The 24,078-nt window shown below is 33.6% G+C and overlaps 3 protein-coding genes across 14 annotated transcripts in view; 1 reads left to right on the plus strand and 2 right to left on the minus strand.

Moving 5' to 3' along the window:
• Positions 1–110: 110 nt before the first annotated feature.
• Positions 111–2,520, minus strand: Max (MYC associated factor X). Of its 2 annotated transcripts, XM_072907029.1 has the most exons (4): positions 2,315–2,517; positions 2,190–2,249; positions 1,042–1,276; positions 111–561 (listed from the first exon to the last, which is right to left on the minus strand). In XM_072907029.1, the coding sequence occupies exons 1-4, from the start codon at positions 2,351–2,353 to the stop codon at positions 389–391; spliced, it is 507 nt and encodes a 168-aa protein (XP_072763130.1). In that variant the 5' UTR covers positions 2,354–2,517; the 3' UTR covers positions 111–388. The 2 variants fall into 2 exon arrangements, with proteins under 2 accessions (XP_072763130.1, XP_072763131.1); XM_072907030.1 differs by lacking the exon at positions 2,190–2,249 and having other exon boundaries at positions 2,315–2,520.
• A 1,002-nt stretch (positions 2,521–3,522) lies between these two features.
• LOC140674163 (dynein light chain Tctex-type 5-like) lies at positions 3,523–4,685 on the plus strand. The gene is made up of 4 exons (XM_072907542.1): positions 3,523–3,532; positions 3,668–3,801; positions 4,027–4,220; positions 4,520–4,685. The coding sequence occupies exons 1-4, from the start codon at positions 3,523–3,525 to the stop codon at positions 4,683–4,685; spliced, it is 504 nt and encodes a 167-aa protein (XP_072763643.1).
• Positions 4,686–7,116: 2,431 nt separating this feature from the next.
• Rho-5 (rhomboid-5) overlaps positions 7,117–24,078 on the minus strand; it is a 75,162-nt gene continuing 58,200 nt past the window's right edge. For 9 of the 11 annotated variants that reach the window (XM_072907745.1, XM_072907744.1, XM_072907743.1 and 6 more), the window contains 13 exons: positions 23,000–23,341; positions 22,723–22,909; positions 21,330–21,419; positions 15,225–15,553; positions 14,973–15,059; positions 14,357–14,548; positions 13,719–13,902; positions 13,291–13,527; positions 13,171–13,197; positions 12,273–12,463; positions 11,859–12,155; positions 11,324–11,477; positions 7,117–10,999 (listed from right to left, as the gene is read on the minus strand). In XM_072907745.1, coding sequence (XP_072763846.1) covers positions 10,568–10,999; positions 11,324–11,477; positions 11,859–12,155; positions 12,273–12,463; positions 13,171–13,197; positions 13,291–13,527; positions 13,719–13,902; positions 14,357–14,548; positions 14,973–15,059; positions 15,225–15,553; positions 21,330–21,419; positions 22,723–22,909; positions 23,000–23,341 — 2,749 coding nt within the window. In that variant the 3' untranslated portion in view covers positions 7,117–10,567. The remainder of the gene's footprint in view (positions 11,000–11,323; positions 11,478–11,858; positions 12,156–12,272; positions 12,464–13,170; positions 13,198–13,290; positions 13,528–13,718; positions 13,903–14,356; positions 14,549–14,972; positions 15,060–15,224; positions 15,554–21,329; positions 21,420–22,722; positions 22,910–22,999; positions 23,342–24,078) is intronic. The other 2 variants (XM_072907746.1, XM_072907747.1) reach the window with 2 other exon arrangements.

Genomic DNA, 24,078 nt, shown 5'->3' on the forward strand with positions numbered 1-24,078 from the left:
TATTTGTATATTATATGTACATACATTGCAAAACATATATTGCAAATATCATAAGATAATTCATATCTTATGCAGGAAAATAGAAAGTGGAAAATCAAATGGAATCTGTATACATTCTTCACACTAAATTTTATATCTATAACTTGTGTGATTGATTATAAGTCTTTGTTGGACATGTCGACATGCGGTCGTGTTCTTTGCAGTCATCTATATAACAGGATGTATAATGTAAATCACTTTTATATATAATACATATATATATATATATATATATATATCTACCTATATAGCGCACAATATAGTTTAATATACAATGAAGTGTTTATCAAATAAGAGATGATCGGCATACAAAAATAAGGTATCAAAGACATGGGAAAACACATCGTCGTCAATGATGGATGCCAGTGACCTTCAACTTCTTTGGTTGCCGAATTGCTCGGCCTGTCTCGCTGTCAGAAGACTCCGACTCGGTGTCGTTGTAGCTCACTGATTCAGACTTGGTTACCTCGCATGTCTCACCAGCGAAGTTGCCGGTAATTTTGGCCTTTTCTAACGAACGAACTACAGAAATAAACCGATCGAGTAAAAATTCATTCGCGATTTTTCTGCAATCACAATAATGATTTTCATAATAGAAGATGTATTATATATTCTTGTATATTCTAATACTGTATCGATATCTGAACATTGACTTGTCTTGAAAAATAATTGCCTAAATTATTGAAAGTAGTATCTGTTAAATAGCAAAAAAAAGATATGGATCCTTTAATGAATCTGAAATAACTTTTTTAAAATATATCGAGTTTTTGAGAGCTAATAATTGAAAGAAAAAAGCTTTTTGTGAACTCTAAACTATCATTATATTAATTTCAAACAAATTTGAAATATCTTTATAAATAGATTTATTGTTTTTGGCAAATTTTTTCTTTATTGAATTTGAAAACTCGTTCTGATATTTCAATATCTCTATCGATAATATCCATAATTGAAAATAAATTACAATTCTTTGTAATTTAACAACTGTAATAAAAAGATACCTACTTTGAGATTCCAGAAGATTATTTTGTCTCTTGAGATCATCTATGGCTTGCTGATTGGTAGCGTTCTTGCGTCGCATGAATTGAATGTAATCTGCTGCTTTCTTCAGGATTTGAGCCCTGCTTGCAACTTTCTCTCCTTGTAGAAATGGTACCGAATCTCTAAGACTTGAGAAGCTATCTTTGATATGGTCCCGTCTTTTCCGCTCCAAAGCATTGTGGTGTGCTCTTTTTTCTGCCTAATGTTACACAGAATAAACAAACATGATATAACAAACATCTTTTTCATCTCTTAAGCTAAAAAAGTAAACTAAGAAATCTAACAAAGTTTAACAAATTTAAAAACAATTTAATAGATACACAAGCTTAGTGATAATAAATCAAATAAAAATCTAAGTAAAAAAACCTTAAAAAAAGCTCGTTATTATTTGAGTCTAATAAATGCATGGAAGAAATAACAGTTATGATAATTATGTGAGTCTAATTCATGAAATAAGTAACTGCATTATTTTAGTAGACTCATATAATTCAAGCCTCTCCCATATGTAATATATGTTTCGACCCCCACTTTAGGATCCTCTTCAATACGCTAATAAATTCATGAAATAAGTAACTGCATTATTTTAGTAGACTCATAATTTAAGCCTCTCCCATATGTAATATATGTTTCGACCCCCACTTTAGGATCTTCTTCAATACGCTGATCGAACCATAACACAGTTGATACAATTAAAACAAATAGCAAGTGTCTCAACAAAATTTAAACAAAATGTAGCTCATAAAAGCCATGTGAAAGAACACAGGAGCATCGAATAGGATAGAGAGAAATCAGAGTAGTACTTTGTGAAAAAAACCTGCTGCATCTACAATATAAATTTCATTGGATAGAAATTTGATTGGCTGCTAATCATAATGCAAAAATATCGAACGCAAAAAATATCACGTGATGAAAAGCTTCTTCTTCGCGGGGCTAGCAAAGGGAACTTTCTAGCAAAAACACAGTGTAGTAACACAGTGTCCACTAGTGTGAGCGAAACACACTGACATGTTCTCTCTTCACGCTAATGGACACTGTGTCGCCTGTGGTGGTTGCTGAAAAACGCCTAAAAATTCCAATTACGGTGAATTGGAAGATCGATCGTGACGTTTCACCTGAGAAAAATACTGCGTGTTGTTGGAATGCCGTAGTCTGGAATCCGAATCCTCGCCATCCTGAGAAAGAAAATACACGAGTTTGGTTAAAAAACCACCTCGCCCAAAAATCTAATCCTACTTACATCGCTTTCGATGTCAATGTCTCGATCATCATCGCTCATTCTTATTTATTTATCAGGTGTCCAAACGTTATCGTAGAAAGCCAGTTCAGACCCAGTTTCAGCACCGCTTGTCCTCGGTATAAAATCGGTCACGTGACAAGAAACGAGGAGTATCTGATAAAGGACGAGTCAACAAACGTACTGCTCAAGATTGCGTACGAATCCGTCATTTGGCCATAAATCACAAGAACACAAGATATGCATTTTTGTTTTTAAACCTTTGGCCTTTGACTATAAGTATGATTCAGATTGGTTGTCAAATAAAAGCGCCATCAGTGACCAAGAACTAAAAATTAGATACAGTTTATGCTTGTAATTTAAAGGGAGATAATAGGTATAAATTGCGAATAAAATTAAATATGCCAGTTTATTGTTTTGTAAAAGAGTGTAATAGCACTCGTTATAAAAATCATGAAAAGTATGAGAATATATAAGTTTTTTCAAGTACGTAATATAAAATTTAATATACATTACTTTGAAGCTTTTATAATTAATTACTATAATAGTTATAGCCGTTCCAATCATATTACAAAAGTTAATAATTAATATAAACATTAATAATAACAATAATAATAACAATAATGAGTTTATATAATCGTTATTTACATTATGTAATGTGTACATATATAGCTTTGAATTAAAGAATTTGAAAAAGAATAAAAAGAATTTGTAAAATAATAACATCGTAATAAATAATATAAATAATATTAAATAATATAAAAGAATTTTTAAAAATGTAGCTGATGATGATTTGTATTTCGCGCGCAAAATGCGAGTGACCAAATGAGAACACTATGTTCGCGTCATGATTGGAGGCTCTCAAAGTCTTCAAACATGGCGTAGCCAATCAAGATCGTCGACAGCGATTCATTCCTCTATTCTATTTTTTTGCATTGTACACACTAAAAATTACTATACTTTGTACACACATGAAAATATTCGAATACAAAAATATAACTTTACGAGAAAAAAAAACACTGTCTTTGTAACAATAAAAAAATTATAAAGCTGTGATAGGCGACGAAATAAATAACTTTAAAAGGCTAAAAGTTTAAATAGAATTTTTAAAATTCACATTCATTGCTGTTCGGTATATAATACAATTTTTAAAATATAATTTTTTTCAATCTTTTTGCAAAAGAGACACAGAAGCATTCTTTTGAAAGAGCATGAGCACAAGTAAGTCTTGATTAATTAAAAGTGGACTGAAAAAATAGATAAAAAATCTTGATGCATAAACAATATGTAATAATAAAACATCAATATAATGATTGATAACAATTTATAAAACTTAAAAATATTTTTAATTGTTAGCACGACCCACAATGAAACCAGGGTGGTCTGCAATTGGTAAATCTGTTCAATCAAAAGCCTATCTTAGTACCGTATCTCTTTTACCAGGACACAAGGGTAGCTTATCCTTTCGTATAGCCAAAGGTGGTTTCAAGGTATTGCAAATTAAATTCAAATAAAATTCCTCAACATAAATCTTATATGTAACTATTTGTGCAACTCTATATTTAATTACATAAAAAATAATGATAAAGGAATAAAAATATTATATATACTCAATTTATTAAAAAAAAAAAGTTACTATATTAATTACGGTGACGTGTTATATATATATGCAATATATTAAATATAAAAAAAGTAATGAAAATTATTTGTTTCAGATTCCAAAATATCAAAATACTTACCGTCTCGAGCCTTACAAATTTTTCAAGTGCGAAACCGTTGATTTAATATTGATCGATGTGATGCAGAATTATTTAACTGGTTTAAAATATCATCCTGAGATTTGTATGCGAATCTGTCAAAAAATGTCAGCAGAAGTGCGTGACAAAATTGGCAGAAAATATTATGATCGGTAATCCATCAATCAAACAATCAATCACGAATCATGATATGCATCTTAAATTTATATCTGTAAATTTCTCTTTCCTCCTTTTCACAAATTTAATCAGAAATAATTCACGAACATTCAAATAAAATCAAATTAATTTATCAAGCTTAGAGAGCGAAATTAATAATTATATTTTGATATATTATATATTTCAATTTTCTAAATTAGTATATAATATAAAAATTTTGAATAATTATTAATCATTTGCAAATGTGCGCGGAATCCATTTCTCATCCGAGCAATTCCTTTCTTCTTGTTTCCAGATACAAAGTTGTAATTATCATGTCGATCGTTCAGAAATTTGGACAAGACGTGAATATCGGTTTTAGCAAATTGTGGGACGTTCAGACTGACACTTATTCGACCCACGTGATCGAGACTCCGGAATTCGCCGCGATGGGCCTTGTCGTGGCAACTTATTACGAATGAACTAATTTTTAAAAAACTCGATGAAGCTGTGTCAATTTGATAATGATGAACAAAAAAGTCCTGGAACATATTAACATCAAATTAAACAAAGATAAGGAGCGTTTAAAAAATTAAATACAAACATTCAAATAAAATTAAACAAGGATATTAAAAGAAAACTGTACTGTAGATCGGCTCGATTCAATGTTCGATGATGCATTATTGGAGAAAGGATCAATGATCCGTGATACAAACTAGATCACGTGTTTCACGTTTTCTTTATTGTTATTAAATTAATATATATATATCATTCGTATATATATATTCTTTTATATATTTATATATTTATATATGTGTATGTATATAACAGCGACAAGTACAATGTATAGTTATGATTATTAATAATAATCGTAATCGAAGGGCACCAATGACTATAGTGAGAACTGAGGACGAGGTAATCATCGTAATGATATTAACAACGACAATCATAAAAATGGGCGTGATAATGTGGCGAATGTGATGATAATAATAATGTTATCTCGATCTTTAATTTTAATACAGTCGTATATTCCCTTAAAGTCCGTCCTTAATATTTATATCGCGCTTTTATTGATACAGGGATACAGAAAAATAATACCGCGCGGCCGTGGTGGAATGTTCTTAAGTCGTATATAATATACATATATATATATATATATATGCATATATGTATAATATTTATATAAAAGAGGCGCGGGAGCGCCTAATTAATTAATTAATTAATTACAAGCCAGCGCCGCCGCGCCGGCGCTCGTTTTATTTACACCGCAAAAATGATAAGCAAATTAAGAAAGAAGACAAGACCGACTGATAAATTCATCATACGCGAAATCGAATCGCTAATCTTCGAAATCACAGTTCTCGACAAGGGAAAGTAATATGAAATATTTATACTCGCCTCTGCTTATCAAGATGCAACTGTTTAACTTGTCAAAATTTTATAAATATTTCCAAATTTTATAAATATTTTCAAATGGTGAACCGATGATTGAGAAAGACCATTACATGTAGAATATTAAGAGATCATACAAAAATATCTGTCTTAAGTGGACAGTAAATTCAACCGTTGTCTCGTAGGCCGAAACAGAAAAGTGGAAATAAAAAAAAAAAAAAAAATAAATAAAAAAAAAAAAAAAAAGAAAAAGTTTGAAAAATAAATGGAAAAAGCTTCAAGTGACGTCTCTGAAAGTCAAGTTTGGCCATTTAATTGAATTTCTGATTTCGAAGATTGGGGATCTAATTACGCAGAAGAGAATCTCTCCGTGAAATTTCCCCTGAAAATTCGCCGAACACGTTTCACGGGGTGTTTTTCTTCATAATAATCGAAATTCACTTCGTAGAGTTTTTACTTACAATCCTACCTGCCGATCAATTTTACACGCACGAGCTGCACTATGTAGATCCTTGGTCCATTTTTGACGCATACGTTTATTTACAAGGTGGAACGCGGCAGCGGTGGTTCGCCGCATCGCTAAAAATGGCAAGTCAACCGCGCGATCGGAGATTTTATCAAGAGCAAATGTAAAGATAAATTTTCCATTTCCCTCTTACGCTTATATATAAAAGAAAATATCATATTTTATATACATATATGTAATAAAACAATATTTGTATTTTTAACGTGAGGCAATATGCAAATTTTTAGTGTGATAAGCACGAGATTCTTCACCTGTAAATTAAGATTTGCATAATAAAAAATACATAAAGATTCGTTTTTTACTCCTCAATTTTTCAATGCTATAAATATTCGATATTAAGAAATTAAAGAACTAAAAAGTTTTATATATATATATATATATATATATATATATATATATATATATATATATTGTATATATATATATATATATATATATACAAATATATATTTATAGAGGCCAATCTCTCTTTTAACGATTGCCATTTTTATCAATTTTTCAGTGAAAATAATGCACATCAAGATTTCGTTCAAGAAGAAAAGATTCTATTATGCAAAATAGAACTTCTTAAAATTCCTCCGTCTTCTCTCGAAAAAAATTCTCATTCTCCTGTGTACAATATATAATTCAAAATCTATTAAAACTATTTAAAACAATCATTGTAAAATATAGACAATATTATCAAAAACATTAATGATCTGCTACTTTTCTTAATTTGGCTTCTTATAGTATGGCTCATGTCAGTGACAGTAGGCGATTCCTGAAACAATCCATGTAATGAATTCCATCAAAAATTTCATGTTACACAGCCGTAAACTACATCAAATTAATTATGCAAAATATATTCGATCGCGCAAATCGCCCGCAATTTTTGGCTTCTACAACAACCATAACCGAGATGAAAACGCCTTTTCTTTTCCCTTTTTCTCTTTTTCTCTCTCATTCATTCCCTTTCTTTCTCTTTCTCTCTTTCTCTTTTTCTCACACATCACACACATCACACACTTACACATATATACACACACACTCTTTCTCTGTCGCTTCCGCAAGAGAAGGCGAGACATTCCACCTCGCCGTGATCGGTATGGAATTATCGAAAGTTCTCAATTTATCTATCTCCGTCGTGTATACATGTATGTGTATATACGATTGTTCGTACGTTCGTGTATACTGTTTGCGTGTATCGTGTGTTTGTTGCATGCTATTATCTGTATATGACACATTTACAATAATAACAATACGTTGCTCATCATCGACGATTCACCTTAACTCGCGTATGTATACGTTTAATATTTATATATATATATATATATATATATATATATATATATATATATATATATATATAATTCGAAAAAAAGTTTATAATAGGGCGGTGGATCACCCCAAACACACACGCGCACACTTACACAGAGCTTTCTTCTTCTTTCTCTCTTTTCCTTTCAGTGCGATCATTAAATCATAAATCACAAAATGCACAAATGGTTTAGATTAGCGAGCGATAACAATGTCAATTATAATTGGTACGTGTGATACGCTTGCAATTGGCATTTTCCATAAAGCTACATTTGCATTCCGCACGTATATGTATTGGTATATTCGTAATATAATCATTTGAATTTTCGTATGCAAATTACGAAATATCATAGATAGATGATGAACTCATCAATCTATTGAATTATTTTGGAAAAACTAAAAGCGATTATAATCGCAAATTTACTTCGTTTATTTAATATTCACTTTATTTATTGAATATTATTCTGTTTAAAATTGTATTTGCTTGCAATATATGCTTTCTCGCTATTTAAAATAGATTTGAGTGACTGAACGAATAATGTATTTCTGCTTATTTTGATCTGATTACAGCTAAATTTTGTAGACTTGCAAAATTGATTTATACAAGACAGTTTCTGTAACAAAATGATATATATATATATATATATATATATATATATATATATATATATATATATGTATATTGTTGCAATAAAAATTAAATTGAATGAAATTGTTAACAAAATTAGATTAAAATCAACTCCGACAAAAAAATTTAATTATTCATGTCACATAGATATAAAAAAAAGAAGTTCTTATTACTAAAATGAAATGCTAATAGCATCTGATCTTTTCCTCTATTTCTAAATAAAAAAAACTTATATAGATTTCTTAAATTAAATCAGCAAATCATCTCGCGCACATGTTATATGTCGTGTATCTGTTTTTTTTTCCACCGCCTCTCTTAACTACTCCCTCACATTATCGCAAATATGTATTTACAGACTTCGAAATTGATTAAGAATTCTGATATTCGCGCCTTCCTTTCTCTCTTTCCCTTTCTCTCACTCTCTCACGCCATTATAAAAAATTGATTCGTTTCACCTTAAATCGTTAACACTTTCCTTCCGCCTCCTCTGCCTCGGACTATCCCTTCCCTCCTATTTTCGATAAGGAGCGTATCCTCTGGATACCAATCAGACATCTCACTGTTATTTTTCACATTCCATATTTTGTACTACATCTTATTATATTACAATTTTATGAGAGAGAAATTCGGCATTATCAAAATATAATGTAAACTCCAATTTTGTTTAAAATGATATTAAAAATATCATGTAAAACTGTGATCAATTGTGTATAAAATTAATATTTTGTAAAGTTTATAACGTGTTGCTATAATTAATATTATTAATATAACGAAAGAAAAGCAAAATTAAGGAATATGTACTTTTCTCAATTAAATAAGAGAAGTATGTATTCCATTATTTTTTGCTCATTTCGAGAAATGTATCAAGTTTTATCACAAAAGAGACGAATTTGACTTGTAGCGAGTTATTGATTGGTATCCAGTTGGTGAACATCGACCGATCGTCCCTGCAGGAAGGCTCGCGGCCGTCGCGGTGCTACGAAAAATATCTCCAAGGTCAAGCCATCACAGACAATAGTTCCGGATGTCGGAGGTGCGGGGGACTATATTGTGCAGAGACGAAAGACGTGTGCACTTTCAAAAAGTTCTCCCTAAAGTTAACTTACTAAGGTCGTTCTTACAACAGTAACAAGACTCGATTTTATTTACATTTCCAGGTTTCTGCTCTCCTTTCTGTTATTAACATAAACCTTGAGGAGATGGATGCTACCATGTCAAACTTCGCGGAATCCCAAATAATCCATAGAGCATCTCATTCGTCATCATCATTAGCGGGTTATCCAAGGGATCCATGTATATATATACACACACACACACTCCGTCGGCGATTCAGAGTTCTGGGCTCCCTCAAGGCCCGCTGGGCCTCGGCCAGCTCACGTTGGGAGCCAATCACTACGCTGGGACTTAATAATGTTAAGGCATCGTCGTGCGTCGACGAACACGAGTTCCTCTCTGACGTTCGTTGGCAGTAGCGAAAATGTCGGTCGGGTTCCATCACCTTCACCCGCTCGATCCAGGCACTATCAAACCCCCCATGTCCCCCGAATGCACCATGATATTACTCTCGCGGACGATCCAAAAAATGATCGTTGGTCTTCAAAGTTCGGGAAACACCGAAACTTTGATGACAAATGATTTTATTTGCGAATTTCAAAATCTGTTATCTGATTTGTTTCATCGTAGAAGCGTAATTGTTAAGTAACCAGATTATTTTCAAAAGTTGCAAAATTGTAACACTAATCTTTCACAATCTTCAAAGCTCGACAATCCGGATTGTTGAAATGACTGGAGGCCAAAGAAATGTTTCTTTTGGATTTCTCTTTCAGTTTTATCGAGAAAAGGCAAGAAATTATTCTTCCAATACTTTCTTTAGCTTCTATAGAAATCCAAAATCTTTTGCTTGTAAATCTTTCTCTGGTTAAAAATTAAAAGGAATATCTATTAATCTTCTTTCAAACTTTATATTCAGAATCTCAAAAATTTTCTTCGGTTTCTTGCGAAGATTTTCTTTCTTCAACTTTTTTAAAGATTCAAGAAATTCTTATTTTCAATGGTTTTAAAAATTCAAGATTTTTTGAAAGATTTTCTTCTTTTAATCTTTCCTCCAGTTAATAAAGAAGAATATTTGTCGATCCTCTTCTAGTTTCTTCAAAAACTCAAGAAATTCGTATGATTTTGCATGTAGTTTTTACAAAGATTGCAGAATTCGCTCTTCTATCTTCTTTTCAATTTTTCCCAAAGATTTAAAATTTCCTTACTTTTTTCTGAGAAGTTTCTTCTATTTCGTATAATTATAATCTTTTAATGATTTCAAAGATTTTGAGCTTTGATTAGCCATAAAATGAAAAAGTTCTTGGATCAGCTTCAACTGACTTTGTGGCTTCGGGATTCGATGAGGAGAATCGCCAAAATCAGCGCGGTGAATGACGATGTATTGTAGTGATGTGCGCGATGATAAGAAGCGTAAAGACGGGGCCGAACGGAACAATTTCGCGCTCGACTATGAACCGCGGCCCCGTGTGTCATACTTGCTCCTCCCGTTTGAAATTGATGTTCTGGGACGCGCAAAAGTCGCGGGTAAATGGCACGCAATTGAACAGTTTACACACCTCGCACTCATACACTGGCACATTGTAAAAGAGGGCGAGTAACAGGGCGAACAAGCCCACGATCAGGATCAGGCATACCCAGATGAGCAGTATCTTCCGTCTACGATCGTAATGGCCGAACGAAATAAACGGCATCAGTGCGTAGGCCGCCAAGAAGCCGAAGATGAAGCCGAAAAGATGCGCATAGTTGTCCACCCACGGTAGGATACCCAGCACCAATAATCCCACTAGGATCAGGATTAGCTTAGACAGTGCACGACGTGGGTGTTTCAGCATCGGCCAGCAATGCAATACTTCGACCACCAGCGTGGCCAGCAGCGCAAAATGGGCGCCAGCTGGACCAACCTATAAACAAACATTATTATTGATAAACAAAAATCCAAAAAGCAAAAAAACTTGCTTTCACGTTAGCATGCATCAAAAAAATTTAGAAAAACATATCTAGTTTCTATAATAAATCAAATTAATTAACGTTTCAGATAGGCAACTATTCAAAATCAATAATCTATGTATCAAAAATAAATGTATAATTTTCAGAAGAATATAATTCTGATAATCATAAAAATATCGACAATAAAATTTGCATTCTAACAACTTGTATTAACAGCAGAAATTTATATTATGATATTAGATTAGACTATTAATATTAACATTATATTAAAAACTTACTTCTGCCCTGTAAGGGACAAAGATTGCGCTGGCCAAATTCCCAGCAAGAGCACCGATAAAGTAGATTAAAGCAATGCGTAAAGATCCTGTCAGCTTTTCCAAATCTCTCATCAGAAAATACTGGATCAGTAACGTAATTACCAAATGGACGATTCTGCAATATCAAATTAATAGGATAAATAAATTGATTTTATTCTCATGGAATTTATCGAGATTATCGATAAATTTCTCAGTCAGTTTTACTTTAATAAAGATGAATAAATGTTTATCGAATTTTTCGAGATAGATTTGTCGCGACAAATAAATCAATTTCGCGTCTATCAGGATCAATTTATTGGAAATAAATAAAACGGTATAAATTTTTTTTCTCTTTAGATTATAACTTAACCGGATGAATAAATTAGTTTTGTGCACAAGCTATGTACGACGGGACTGAATTTATTAAGATAAATGTAAAATCGATTTTGCTTCTTTAAAATAGATATCGGGATAAATATATGTAAATTCGTTTTTTATTTGTTGATTTTTTTATTACCCAGCGTGAAGGAAGATGGTAGTGAAGAGTCTGTAGAACTGGTCCGGCCATTCCGGATGCAGGAATGGTATCATCCCGCAGACGTCGTGCAGACACTCCACCTGCGAGCAAAGCGACGCCTCCTCGTGAAAGTAACCGTGGACGAAATCGCAGTACTCTTTCGTGGTAATCCGACACATCCCGTGAATTCCGATGCAACACGGATGACCGATTATCTCGCAAACCATGTGTTCCGCCATCTTATCCTTGTAACGGCTGACGGGAAAGTTGCCGTTGCCTCGCTGACTTCCGTTTTTACTATCAAGAATTTTTACATTAATAATCTTCTCACTGTTTATTTATTCTTTGCAAACTATCTAATGGTATTCTATTACTTTCGATGATAAACGCGGTAGAAGAGGTAAAAAGACTTACCTGAAACGATGATTAAAGGGATTGGTCTTCCGGCAGATCGGCCATTTGGTAATGTCATCCGGCCACTCGTAAGGGGCGATGCTTGCCGGGGCGTCACAAAACTTTGGATCTAGTCCGCAAACGGATCCACTGATACGGCCACCGGGCCCACTGTCCCCAGGTCCCCACTTCTTCCAGGTCGAGATTGTGTTCTGCGAAATTTAACATGATTACAATTTAGCCTCGTTATCAATAAAAAAAATTCTAAAATTTATCAGATTAAAACATGCACGAATTAACAAGGTTTTGCGTATTTGTATTTGTTTGCAAAAGTGTATCGCGAAATAAATGTTAAATTGATAAGTAAAACAAAATATTTGTATTTATATTTCTTTTCTGTATATTTAAAAAAATTAATCGGAATATTTGAGATTTAGCTACCAGTATCAGCCACAAAACTTGAGAAACTCAAAATTTCTCTCCGAGGATAGCTTCTTCCGAGAAAAAATGTAATTTGGGAAATAAGGTTCTATCGCCAAGTAAAATATTTTCAAGTAAAATATTTTCCTTTTACTAAATATCAATATATATATATATTAATCTATGCTAACGTGCTTTCTAAAGATGTTTGATAATAAAGAAAAAGCACTTAATTCAAAAATTTAAATCTAACTTTTTAGCAAAACATTTACTTTAATTTACTTAATTACTTTTCTCTCTTCTTTAATTACTTTCAAAGTTATATATATTTAATTATTTCTTAAATATATATTTATGTATAAATTTTAATTAGATTCTTTCTTATCATTATGAAACTGACTATCAATAATAAAAAGAAACACAGTGTGTTTATTCCCTTTAATTTCATTTAAGTGCTTTTTTGGAGCCAAGATATCGAAGTAAAAATTACATAATTTACCGTAACAGTGGATCTCAATCCCCGAACCTATTGGCGCGCATGAAAGAATATTACATTAACATGAACACGGTTGTCAAGAGTCAAGGTTGTTATACAAGCCTTAATGATCGAGAAACTCACAGAGCAATCTGCTTTGCTGGATTGAACACAGCCGGAATCGTCGTTCCTGATGCAGCAAGCGGTATCCCGTTCTCTTTCCCGCCAAACGTCAATCTCCTTTAGGATCTTGATGTCCCGACGCATGCACGGCGCGAACTTGGCACCAAGGTGAATCAGATCCGCGGCCCTAGGACCCAGCCAAAAGTTCGCGGGTTCTTGATAGTCGACTTGTTGCAACGACAAACTCGTCACGAGAACCTGGACAGAAATCAATTATTTTTCAGTCGCTATTTGATACTGATTTACAAAGTTTCTAATCATCCTTACTATTACCTTTACCAAATACTCAGAAACAACTTAATATTCCATGATTTAAAAAATTGCTAACGAGCTTCGCAAGAAAATAACTGAAATCAGTGGATAGTAATTTTTATTTTAATATTGCTCACCAGTCCTGATCGATGATTGATATCCATCCCAACAGGACCAAATCCATAACACGCCAGCGATATTATCAGAATCAATACTTGCACAGTAGTGATCCAGTACGTGAAATATGGTCGGTGATCCTCAAAATCGTCCAACTGCTTCTTTACATCCGGTTTGTGCGCGACGCTTTTCCGAAAAGATCGTCTGGAACAAGAAGAAGAACTTTAAATGACGTTCTATCTCCTTTATAATGTGTTTAATACAATCTTGATATTCGAGGGAAATCGTCATTTCCGAGAAGTTATTATAAAGTTATTATGATGTTATTAGATACATAAAGTATCAATTTGTGAAACAATAATAAATATAATAAATCCTTTGAAGTTCGGAGCTAAAGATTACGATAATAGCTCGATAATTAGTAAGATCTGTGTTTTCGATGTAAAGTCTCTTCATTTAAAATGCAACTTATAAAATACGAATTTACTTTTCCAACTTTTGTTTTGTACCTCGCAGTCAATTAATATCGCCGATAATCGTTTTCCAATTAAGGGATATTTACTTTCGCAAGAATCATTAATTAATTATAACTTATTGTTAGTCAATTAAAGCAAAACTTTTGACTTAAATCCTATAAAGATTAAAGTATAAAGCGTACCCAAAGAAGCGACCGACAATGCCCATTCCGTATCTCCGCCGATTGCTGTTGTCGAAAACACGATCGATCGTGCTGCGGGAGATCCTCGTGCCCCCGGCTATCTCCCTGCGGAGAGTCACCCCCTCCTCCTGCGGCAACCTCGTACCCTCCGTCGGAGGCGCATCGTACTTCGACCTGCTCCAACTTGTCTTTCTGTAATCTCATTCTCGTTATACACGCTTGCAAGTTTGTCGGAGGACAACGACAAATCTATTTTGCAAATTGCTTTTGCGTAAAACAAGTAGATTTCGCGATCTCTTGAAATGTCCAAACGTCGGCAGTTTTACGATTAATCGTCATCAAAAGCGGAAGAAATCTTACACTGCTTGAAAACTTATTTTTCATTTAATTTATCTTATTATTTCTACATCTCTGATGAAAGGAGATTTATATCTTCGACTTATTAATGAAAAATTAGTAGTACTTGAGAATTTTGCTTCTTAAACATAATAAAGAAATAAATTACATAAAAATATTTAAAAGAAATTAATCATTCGATAGTCCAATATTTTATAAAGATTATGATATTTAATCTCCTAAAGAACTTAACTAAAAATTAATGAAATTGAGCTTTCACCTGGAAATATAGTGGTCCCTCGTGATCGAACGGGGTCGTCTAACTTGTCCGTCGACCGTCGTCCTATCGTCCTTTTGTTGTACGAACCTGTGAACAGGGATCATTTAATTTAAGTCTCGTCGTTTAATTTATTCCAAAAATTATAACCGACTTATAATTTTCTTTCGGAAAATAATTCAATCTATTACGGATTTTTAAACTATATATGACGCTTCAAAAACCCTTCCCAGTCTTCTGGACCGGGAAACCTACCCGACCAAATCTTCGGAAGTAATCCCTTCGCGATCCTGCGCGTTGTCGAGGATATCCGCGATCTTGGCGCCGACCTCCTCGTCCTTGACCAATCCACCAGGGGCCTGATCGATCTGCGATGTTTGCTGCGACTGTTGAGACGCTGGAGCAGGCGGAAGGGGCGGCGGGGGCGGTGGGGGCCTCTCGAAGAAAGACTGCTCCTCGTCCAGGCCGCTGTCAGGATACGATACTCCTTCTGTCCTTGATAGATATGCGAGCGTGCTCGGCGGGAAGCTGCGCGACTCCAGATGCGATTGCGAGCGGTCACGGGGACGCTGCCTCGTCAACGACTAGCAAACAGACAGACGTGCTTCAATCTAATGGCATTATACGATATTTGTACTTGCGGAGACAAGTATGCACTGAGATTGCAGGATTCTTCCATCTTTTCGCTCCAAAAATATCAAATCCCATATCGTTTCGAGCGAAAATCTAAGATTCTAATACTAAACCAATACTAACAAGGGAATCTTTTAAATCCGAAAATTCTGATTTTAATGAAACTTTATATACATGCAGGGGAGACAAATAGATGAATTTAGGAATTTTCAGCTGCTGCCAAAAACGATTTTAACGGGTGGTTTCACCCCTTACATGTAGACCAGTTTTTTGTTTTCTCTATATATTTCGAATATTATTTGAAATACCATGAAATATTGTATAAAAGTTTTATAGTAAAAATATCTCTACGTATTTAAGTATATTAATAAAATTTTGAACAAATAATTGTTTAATTTCAATTTCCTTCAACAATTATTTTTGAATAAAGTAAGTAAGATTAAGCAGACTTGTACATGTGTAAAGAGAAAATTATGAAAACTAAATAAATTAAATAAATAATGAAAAAGGAAAAAGAGAGAGCATTGAGATCCTAAAATTCCTAAAAAATATAAAATTGAAAATCTTTGACGATCGTCCTTATAAAAAATAATATAACGCTCTTTAAGATCTCTTGCGAAAAAGAAAAAAAAATAATAAATACTTGCGCTAAAATTTACGCTGAAAATTTCGCTTAAATACTTCGTTTTTTGTGTTTCATGAAAAAATATTTTTAAAGAATTTTATTTCATGGAAAAAAATAAGAACGTTCAATACCAATTTAACGCCTACCGGAATTACATAATAATATAATACACGTGTATTGCCATTAAATAATCTATAATTTCCAGGGTTGGGAAGTAACGCGTTACTTTTTTTTAGTAACGAAATGATAAACGGTGTTACTATTTTTTTTCTGTAACTATAGCGGTAACGAATTTAACAGTTACTTTTATCGTTACTTTTTATATATAGAACCTATTTATGACATATTTTCTATTTTCGTATATTCAATCTTCAATTGTCAACAAATATTCATATAGATCCGTATTTAGAACATGCTAACATCTTTGTAAGTATGTAATTATGAGAGTATACAAAAAATATATCGTGTATTTGACTATAATGCAAACTAAAATTTTTTTATTTATACTTTGAGTGTTTTAAAATTTTTCCCCTATTATTTATGGTTTTACAAACTGAAAATAAAAACTTTATTGATTTTAATTAATTTTTTAAATAAAATATATTACAAAAGTATATTTTTCATTTAATTTTTACTCTTAAAAAAGTAACGAATAGTTACTTTTGGTAATAAGTAACAAATAACGATAACCAGTCACTTTTTGAAAGTAACTTTCCCATCCGGGATAATTTCTAGAAAATATCGAAAAATTCGCCAGAGAGGAAAGTGCGATTTACGATCGTACACTGATAACGATTAGAAATCAAAATATATATACGTTGAAGGAATCGACGTTGAAATACCGTGGCTAATACCTCGCCGCCACACCCGAGTTACGATGCCGATATCGCTAATAAACTGTCGGTGCTGTCGAAAGCACGCTCAGGCGCGGTTACCGCCCGACCGGCCGTCCACTGGCTGGCATCTACTACTGGCTGCTAACAACCAGTAGTAAGTGCCAGGCATCCGGCAGCCGATCACCCCTCGTGTCTCACCAAGCACTCCCCCGCTAGCTATCCCAACGAAACTTTGCAAAACTAACCGCGTTAAACGGCAGTTTAGCCTGCCAACTTCCGATATTGTTTCTTCGGATGTTGCGGCCTTCGGTTAACGAGACGTCTTCCTCCAAGTTTATACGGTGTCCGTAACAAACGAGTAAAACTTTAGTGCGTAATAATATTTTCTTATTAAGGAAAAGAAATTTATCAAGTTGAGTAACATGACATAACATTTTGAAAATATCATCGAACTTGTTTTGTAGAGCGATTTCGTAGAAGAATTCTTTTTCTCTTTTTTATTTCTTCAAAGAAAACATATTTAGGCACGCATTTTTCAAAATACACCGTTTAATTGCGGGGACAACGATTAACGACTGAGAATCGAGCCGCGACAATATAAAAGCCGATCGAAAGGGCTCGATACGGAGCAATAAACAAGATAAATGTTAATTCCACGCAAGCCGTGCGCGAAATTAAATTCCGTCGAATTTTATAGAGGCGTAGACCTGCTTCTCTGGAATTTTTCCACTTTAACGGGCCCGTTATTATTACAAAAGAAAACATGCACCTCATCTCGGTTCGCTATCTTCATCCGTGCTAAATATCTTAAATTTATAGAAATTCTTTGACATTTAAAAAAACATATATTTTTGAAAAATATCTATATTAATACTTCGTTAAATATGTCGAAAAAAATTGATAGTATTTTAATTTTAATTATTTCTCATACTTTATCTCCTTTTTAATTAATTACAAAAAGAATTATAAAAATTCATTAAATTTTAATAACTAAGAGTATTATATTTATATTTTTAATTTATTTTTCAGAGACAATATACACGATACAATTAATTATATTTTAAATAAAGCCATATTGCATGCCTTTAGAAAATTAAATTAAAATATATTCCGCGCACAAAAGTGAGATGATGATTATCAATTTGTCGTTGGAAGAGTTCGAAAAGGAGACGAGGGAGAAAAAAAGAAAAAACATTTATGGAGAAACTGATTTGCAAAAATTCGATCGGCAATAATTCGAGAGTTTATTAATCCGTTTCGAAGTTATTATTGAATAACATTATTGGCCGGCCATTAATATCGATCAATGATGATGGGTAAACGCGTAATGAGTATTTACTGGGAAATCCATCATTTCACGAGCGTGTAATTAAACGCAGATCAGCATAATCCGGCATTAACGACTACTGCTGGATCGCGCAGCAACAACTTTCAAACGATTATACAGCTATCGTATATCGATTCCACTGGGCCTCACAGACCTTGTTGAAATTTAATAGGACAAAAGTGTCACCGAGCAAAGGAAATATTTATATGCAATACCCGAGTGAAAGGCAGACAGAAATTTCTATCGATCATTAAAAAAATACAGTTTTGTTCAAGCAATTAATTAATTCGAGAATCAAAGACAAGATCAATATCTCTTTCTCTTACGAAGGAAAAAAAAAGAAAGACTTTTTCTTTATTTATCTCTCGCGTAAATGTAATAATGCGCGCGACTCGTTGTTTCCACGAAATTAAAAAGGAAAATGAAACAGAAGAGACGGAGAGAGGCACCGCAAGCGCGTCACGCGCGTAACGAAGTGTTTTAAATCTTAGGACGGCGTGTAACGAAGGGAGTAGATTACCCTCGTAACTCGCCCTTTATGCGTTCCGCTCAAGGGACGTAATTAATGGCGGCCGGTGCATGCGTTTTTACACGCGAATTTTTATTAAAATCCACATCCTATGGGCGCGCGCCGCGCGCTGTAATAAGAATACAGTAGTACCATCTGTTAACGAAAATCTAATAAACCTCATTATTACATAAAATCGACATTATATTAATTAGAGAATGCGTGCGTGAGGGCGTAATGTCCGCGGCAGCTGTGTTCTTCGAACTAGTTTATTGTGACTGTTTTTGCCCGACTATTATGCACATATATCATAGTGAAATAGAGGATGCAATTGTTTTCAACAACGACAACAATGTATAATTTATTAACGATCGGATAAAGTAACTACGATTTAATTGACAGCTACATTAGTAGCAAAAAATAATATAAAAAAAATAATGAATAGAAAATATTTATTACGTTAATAGGGAAAATTGACAGCTACATTGGTTCCCAAAGATATTGTGCTTGAAAAATAAAAATAATATAAAAAAATAATTAATAGAAAATATATTTATTTACGTTAATAAGGGGAAATCTCTGCACTTTGTCTCTAAATATTATGAACGAATGTGCGCGATAAAATGTGTTTGTGCAGAGCTTTTGTTTCAGATTTATCTGTGCTAAAAAGAGCCTTTTGAAACGGTTTTAAGCAACGTAGTTCGCGTTTCCGCTTAATAAATTTTGTTATTGCGAGAACACAATCGCGGGAATCGCGAAATTGTGATTCGATCGCGCGGAACGGGTCGCGCCGAAATTAATTTGTGTTTCCCGTTTTTCGGATTTTATCTTCGTCGGCATTTTACACTCGGCTCTCTCAAGGAAAAAAAAGATGTTTCGAGCAAAATATAAAAATTTAAAAGTAAAATATTCAAACAATAAATCATATAAGAAAAGAAATTATAAGAATATTATATTATTACATATGCCTTTGGATTCTAAATGGAATATCAATCAGCTATAAAATATCGCAACTTGTATAGATTAATTTTTTAAGAAACAACATAAATTAAACATTAGTGTATAAAAAATAATTTTTATAAAAAAAAAAAAAAAAAAAAAAAAAAGAAATTATAATCTGTATTACTAGGTGTCATATTGGATTTTGGGCAGAATCAATCGGCTACAAAATAATTAAAGCTATAATCGCGACTTATATAAAATAATTTTTTAATAACGAATAATAGGCATCCGGTGATATGGCTTGTAAAAAAAGTATCTTTCGAAAAATCATTCAAGTTATTAACGTAAATTGACACGGATACTCAAAGCAGAATATTTGATTGCGCAACACAATTACGAATTATTCACGATCGTGAATATTTTCGGTTCAATTTGGAAACGTGACTGCGAGACACAATGCTTTCTGGGTCGCTTGCGTGAAATATTTTAACGGCTCATCGTGTATACGAAAGAGAAACACACTTTCCTCCGGCGATACATGCTCCAGGCATTGTCCGGCTAGTTCAAGTTAAGTGGTAAGTTTTGAAATACGACCAGCCCCGCGCGCGTTTGCAGCACATGAAGAATGCATTGCGCAATGCGTATATACATACGTGTACGTACATACAACAGCCGCTCGATATATTCAACCATGGCCGATCGAAACACGCCGCAAAAAAATACAAACTCGCAAACTTGTTTCCAAATATAATCGACAAAACATCGCTGAAATTTTAATCCAAGATTATAAATAATTCAATTTGCGAAATCTGTTTTTTTTTGTCATTACTGGTCTTTTGACTTTAAAATTAATATTTTCCCTACCCTTTAAAAGTGACAAAACTAAAGTTAAAGAACGAATCCACTTAAAAAATGGTTAAAATAACGAAATCTTTTCGCTTTTCGTTCGATTTTATATAGTATGTATTTTCGATATGAAATACTCACAAATATTACGCGGCGTAACATCTCTAAAATAATCGGGGCTAGTAAAATACTTGAATAATTCAAAGGTAAATTTTGTCTTAGCTCGGCGAGTGCAAAGTTTGCATGGCCGGAAATAAGCCCTTCTGGCGTAAACTAAAACCAAAGTTACGTAATGGGGCGACGGGCGTACGGGTCGCTCCACTTTTATGACCGGAATTACTCTCTACTTTGGCTAATCTAAACTTTAAAGTTAATGTAACGTAATTCAGCAAAAAGGTGGTTTACACCCGGCCGGCTAATTACGTTGCATCGATTCGTCTCGTGATCTTATAGTAAAAATTCATTCACGGATTTAACGAGCCCTTTCGACGATCTTGACGCGAAAAATTCTACACACACTATAGGCAATACTATCAAATGAACAAAATAGCTAATGAGAAATGTCAAAACGTATTTCATAAAAAAAAAATTATTAAAATTGATTTAAAGTATAATTAAAATGCAGAATTAAAAGTGGACTCACCTCGACGATGTAATGAAGACCCGACAGCGTCATCCTCGCTACAGAATCTTTCCTTCGTACCGGTTGCTGCCATCGTCTGAGAGTGACACTCTGTAAACATTTAAAAATGTATTTTTTTTTGCCATAATTCCTCCAAATCCTTAATTTTTTCTAGTAATATATTAACCCTCAAACTGAACACGTTTTTTTGGCACCGTAATCCTGAACGCGTGGGTAGCTGGAGTCCGAGTTAATTTTTGTACTCTAAAATTACTTAAAAAATTCTAAAAAAATTTACACATCTTCTTTTAAGTTTAAACTAAACGTTTATGTAGTAGAGTTGAAGAAAAAATATTTTTAAATACTATATTTTGTTATGTGTTAGATCAAGATTTGGAAACACAGATGTTTTATATAAAAATTTGAAAAAATAATTTTGAACAAAAAGACTTCCAGGAATTTTTAGTTCAAAATTTACGAAAAAAATACTATATGTCCACGATTTAAAAAAAATATAATTATTTGAATGATCAAAAATGCGTAATATTCAGGTATAAAAAAATGTGTTTTTTCTAAGGAAAAAATTTTTTTTAATCTTCTGGTAATTTATTTGAAAGAAAAGTGAAAACAAAATGTAATTTACATTACAATCTACAGTATAAATTGATTAATACATACAACCCCTGTTGTTGCTCGTTATCATTAACAAAAGATACTTTTAGCATGAAAATAAGTAAACACAATAGAAATTAAAGCAATTTGTTTCTTTTTCAGGGAGATTATCATTGTAAATGTATAATTTATTTTTATGAAAAGCGATTAACAGCAAAAAAACAATATTTAAAAAAAAATTTACTTATTTACCCTTTCTTATTTAATATACATAAAGCGAATACGTGAGTCATTTGTGTTCGCTTCAGATTTAGATTCGCCAGCACTTTGCACTGAATGAACTGTTTAAATTGTCCTTTCAGTTATAAGTCCCTTTTGACACAAGCTTTTTTTTGGATAAGTTTCCAACCTCGAGATTTTATTAATATTTTTTTAAAACAATAGATTAAAAATAGCATGGACACGAAAGACCCACGTGTTCAGTTTGAGAGAGAGAGAGAGAGGGTTAATATAATAATATAATAATATATATTATTGTTCTCTTTGATTACTTGTCAAATTATTTGCAACAGCAGCCCGAAGCTCATAATTAATTCTTACATCTTAACTTCGTTCACAAATTAAATCGTCTTCTAAATTTAAATTAAAAATTGATTTAAGCTAAAAATTTCAAGTTTACTCCTCCAACATGATACCTCTTGATTTATTCAGCGCAATCCGTTTGTCGATTATAATGGGGTCATCGTTAATGATGATTGCAATCATGTTTAGAACCTATCCTCTCATGATATAATGCACTTACCTCCGGTGTCTCGGTCGTATCCGGTACGTCCCTGGTGATGTCCGGATCCGGGGGTTTGTGTTCCGGTAGCAGCGCGCCGTACTTCCTCGACGCCATACGTCGCCTTCGATCCAGCCATCTCTGCTTCTCCAGAGCCTCCGATTCCTCGTCGACTCCGAAGAACTGTGCTGTCTCGCGTCTAATATAACTGCAAGATTCGACAAAGTTTCACATATCCGATCGCTCTTATCAGTGATTAATTAATTATTCTCTAATTTAATACTCGAAGACAACTCACTTTCGAATAGCCTCGGTGCGGCTTTGGTTCCTCCTGAGTCTCGGCCGTTGGGCTGCCGAGGTACTCGCCGAGGAGCTGCTGACCTGGACCATCGGCCGTGGAGGTGCGCTCGGCGCGGAGACGCTCCTGGCGATACCGCTGCTGCTTCCGGTGGCGACGGAGACGCCGGAAGAGGCCGACGGCACGGTCGCCGACGCCGTCGTCACCGGTGTCGCCGTCGTTGCGGTAGAGGATGACGCGACGCCCACCGGGTACATCCCGATACTCTGCGTTGCGTCACCCTCACCGGTCGTCGACGATACCGTCGAGGTGCCCGTTGTACCGGAACTCGGTGATGGTTGCCTGAAAAAAAAAAAAAAAAATAGATGAGACGAGCGTTATTTATGTGGGTCATTTTGTGGAACCAGAGTTGCTGTAAATGAGAAGAAATTATTTATTTTTAAACCGTGTCGAAGAGAGACAGTAGTACATATTTTTCGTCCCACAATGCAATATTAAGTAATATTGATTTATTTTTGAAATGCAGATATAAATATCGCAGATCACTTCGCGACCGAATATTTAAATATTTCGAACACTGAATAACATCATCAATTTTAGAAAATTAGAATACCTCCCATTTTTCAATATTCCGCCAATTTATTCGGCAAAATTTATTCAGACATTCTATGTTAAAAAAAAAATATTGTATTTTTTTGTAAAAAAAAAAAAAAAAAAAAAAAAAGCTCTGTCTGTTGTATTCATTATCAGCTCAAGAGAGATTCAAAATTATAAATTATTTTTTACTTACATGATTAGCAAATTTTTATATTTATAAGATAAATAGAGAAAATGTGTATTTCGGAAAATATACGCACGACTTGAACGCAGGATGATTTATACTTGCGCAAAATAAAAAAGGAAAACTGCGTCGGGAATTTCCGCGATGCCACATTTTTCTCACGGCGGTGGCAGCTGCATCCCTCGCTTGCATTCATTTAGGCGGAGTGCAGTATATAAGGGAGGTGAAAGAGAAGAGAGTCGATATCGCGTCAAGCATCAAGGGTAATTAATGGCAAACCACCTCTTCTTAGGCGCGC

Source organism: Anoplolepis gracilipes, chromosome 15, assembly GCF_047496725.1.
Source record: "Anoplolepis gracilipes chromosome 15, ASM4749672v1, whole genome shotgun sequence".
NCBI classification, from domain to species: Eukaryota; Metazoa; Arthropoda; class Insecta; order Hymenoptera; family Formicidae; genus Anoplolepis; species Anoplolepis gracilipes.

Excerpts from the sequence above, each read along its gene's own strand:
- LOC140674163 (XM_072907542.1), top strand. Across the intron at positions 3,802-4,026 it reads TAGCCAAAGGTGGTTTCAAG|ATTCCAAAATATCAAAATAC; the intron begins GTATTGCAAATT and ends TATTTGTTTCAG. Across the intron at positions 4,221-4,519 it reads GGCAGAAAATATTATGATCG|ATACAAAGTTGTAATTATCA; the intron begins GTAATCCATCAA and ends TCTTGTTTCCAG.
- Max (XM_072907029.1), bottom strand. The coding sequence starts at position 2,353 with ATGAGCGATGATGATCGAGACATTGACATCGAAAGCGAT. Across the intron at positions 2,250-2,314 it reads ACATTGACATCGAAAGCGAT|GATGGCGAGGATTCGGATTC; the intron begins GTAAGTAGGATT and ends TTTCTTTCTCAG. Across the intron at positions 562-1,041 it reads TAATCTTCTGGAATCTCAAA|TTCGTTCGTTAGAAAAGGCC; the intron begins GTAGGTATCTTT and ends TTATTTCTGTAG.